The sequence below is a fragment of the Rutidosis leptorrhynchoides genome, chromosome 6, assembly GCF_046630445.1.
Source record: "Rutidosis leptorrhynchoides isolate AG116_Rl617_1_P2 chromosome 6, CSIRO_AGI_Rlap_v1, whole genome shotgun sequence".
NCBI lineage: Eukaryota > Viridiplantae > Streptophyta > Magnoliopsida > Asterales > Asteraceae > Rutidosis > Rutidosis leptorrhynchoides.
In genome coordinates, this window is record NC_092338.1 from 117,028,603 (window position 1) to 117,030,295 (window position 1,693).

At 36.0% G+C, this 1,693-nt stretch overlaps 1 protein-coding gene across 1 annotated transcript; it reads right to left on the reverse strand.

The window, feature by feature from the left end:
• Positions 1 to 689: 689 nt before the first annotated feature.
• On the reverse strand, positions 690 to 1,361 carry LOC139856071 (dirigent protein 10-like). The gene has a single exon (XM_071845305.1). The coding sequence runs from the start codon at positions 1,359 to 1,361 to the stop codon at positions 690 to 692; it is 672 nt and encodes a 223-aa protein (XP_071701406.1).
• Between the last annotated feature and the right edge of the window lie 332 nt (positions 1,362 to 1,693).

The following is a 1,693-nucleotide window of genomic DNA, read 5'->3' on the forward strand; positions in this document are numbered from 1 at the left end:
ATTTTATCAATAAAAAACTCTATTTGGTGGCCGAAGATTAAAGTAATCATTCGTGATTACATATAACCTCGTTAAATTCTCTTTTCTTTATCGTTTTTGCTATTTCTTCGTATACATCAACTATTTTCGTTTATTGTAAGTGAGTTTGATAATCTAGGGTTATCAAGTCTTGTTAGGGCTCATGTGCTTTATTCCTAACACACCGCTAGTTTGAAATTTTTTAGTAGAAAATATTCTGTAAATTATATAGGACACCACTAAATTCAAACGTATGACCTCATATATTTTTCAAATCTATAGTTTTTCTTTTGAATTGTATAGAATACCACTAAATTACACTACTCGAATCCCATATATTTTATAAATTTCTAACTTTTTTTTAAAGGTAAATTATTAATAAAATAGAAATCTAATATAATTGGTATTGAAATTTTTTTGATACTACAAGTTATAATTCTGAAATTATGCCTAAGTCCATTATTAAATGGCCCAAACAACAATAAATGTTTGGTTTTGTGACAACTTTTGAGCCCATATAAAATAACAACATGCAAATGGGGTAACAAAACACAACCCACTTAATATTAATACTGATATAATTACACACAAATTTCACATAAAAGTCACATTACATTACATAAACATGACAAATAAAAAGAAAATTTTGCAAACCACAAACTTATACAAAACTAATAAGCAAGATACACTGTGAATTCAAGCAATGTCTCAGTACCATCATTGTTCTGTTGGTTTGTACCCTGAAACGTCTTAACAATAGCATGTCCCTTAGCATTCACATATTTTCCGGTCCCACCCATCACCGCCAGTTGCGACTCTGCCACCGCACTACGGTGAACACCCATAAAACTCAAACTATCAATGTAACTCCCATGCATAAACATAACAGTAAATGCCATTGTTTGACTCTTTCCATCTATCGAACTTGATACATAAAACCCTTGTGCCTTTCCAATCAACCCTGAACCAAGATCATGTCCTTCCGTTAACTCGTCATCAATCACTGTCAATGTCCCAAACATAAATTGTTGCAACGCATTTCCTTGCGGTAGGTTTCCACCATTAATCGCAGCAAACACATTGTTGTTGTTGTTATTGTTATTGTTGTTGTTGTTGTTGTTTTGGAATACAGCTGAAGTGGTACCACCTAAACCGGTTAGGAACGGGAGATTATTGTTGTTGAGGATCGCACTGTTACCATTGTCTTGTGGAACGCCGTTGTTAACTGGGAGATTAGCACCGTTTGGTTTAGCGAATGGTACTTGACCATTGACAGCTGGGTTAGTAACGGCCCCAGTTACAGCTTTAGCTGAAGGGTTGGACCCACCGAGAATATCATGCATGAAAAAGTGAAGTGTATGATCAGGACCTTCAACAATTGGTACTGCCCCACCACTAGTAGCTGCTGGGTTAGGTGGGATAGCTCCCAAGGGGCTTACATTGGCACCTACTTCAGGTTCAACAACAGGGACTGGGGTCTCTGGTTCCTCGCTGAGGGTTCGGGCCAATGTGGCTATAGAAAAGGTGGTGGTTAGGACTAAAAAGGAGAGTAGAGAAAAACAAGTGAAATTAGACGTTGCCATTGAAATAATTTTGATTTGATCAAAGTAAAGAACACTTGATGTTTTAGAGTACTATGGTGGAATGAGATGAGTTTGATTAATAGTGAAGAATA

What these genes read in the sequence shown, in the direction of transcription:
- LOC139856071 (XM_071845305.1), bottom strand. Translation starts at nt 1,361, where the DNA reads ATGCATGATATTCTCGGTGGGTCCAACCCTTCAGCTAAAGCTGTAACT.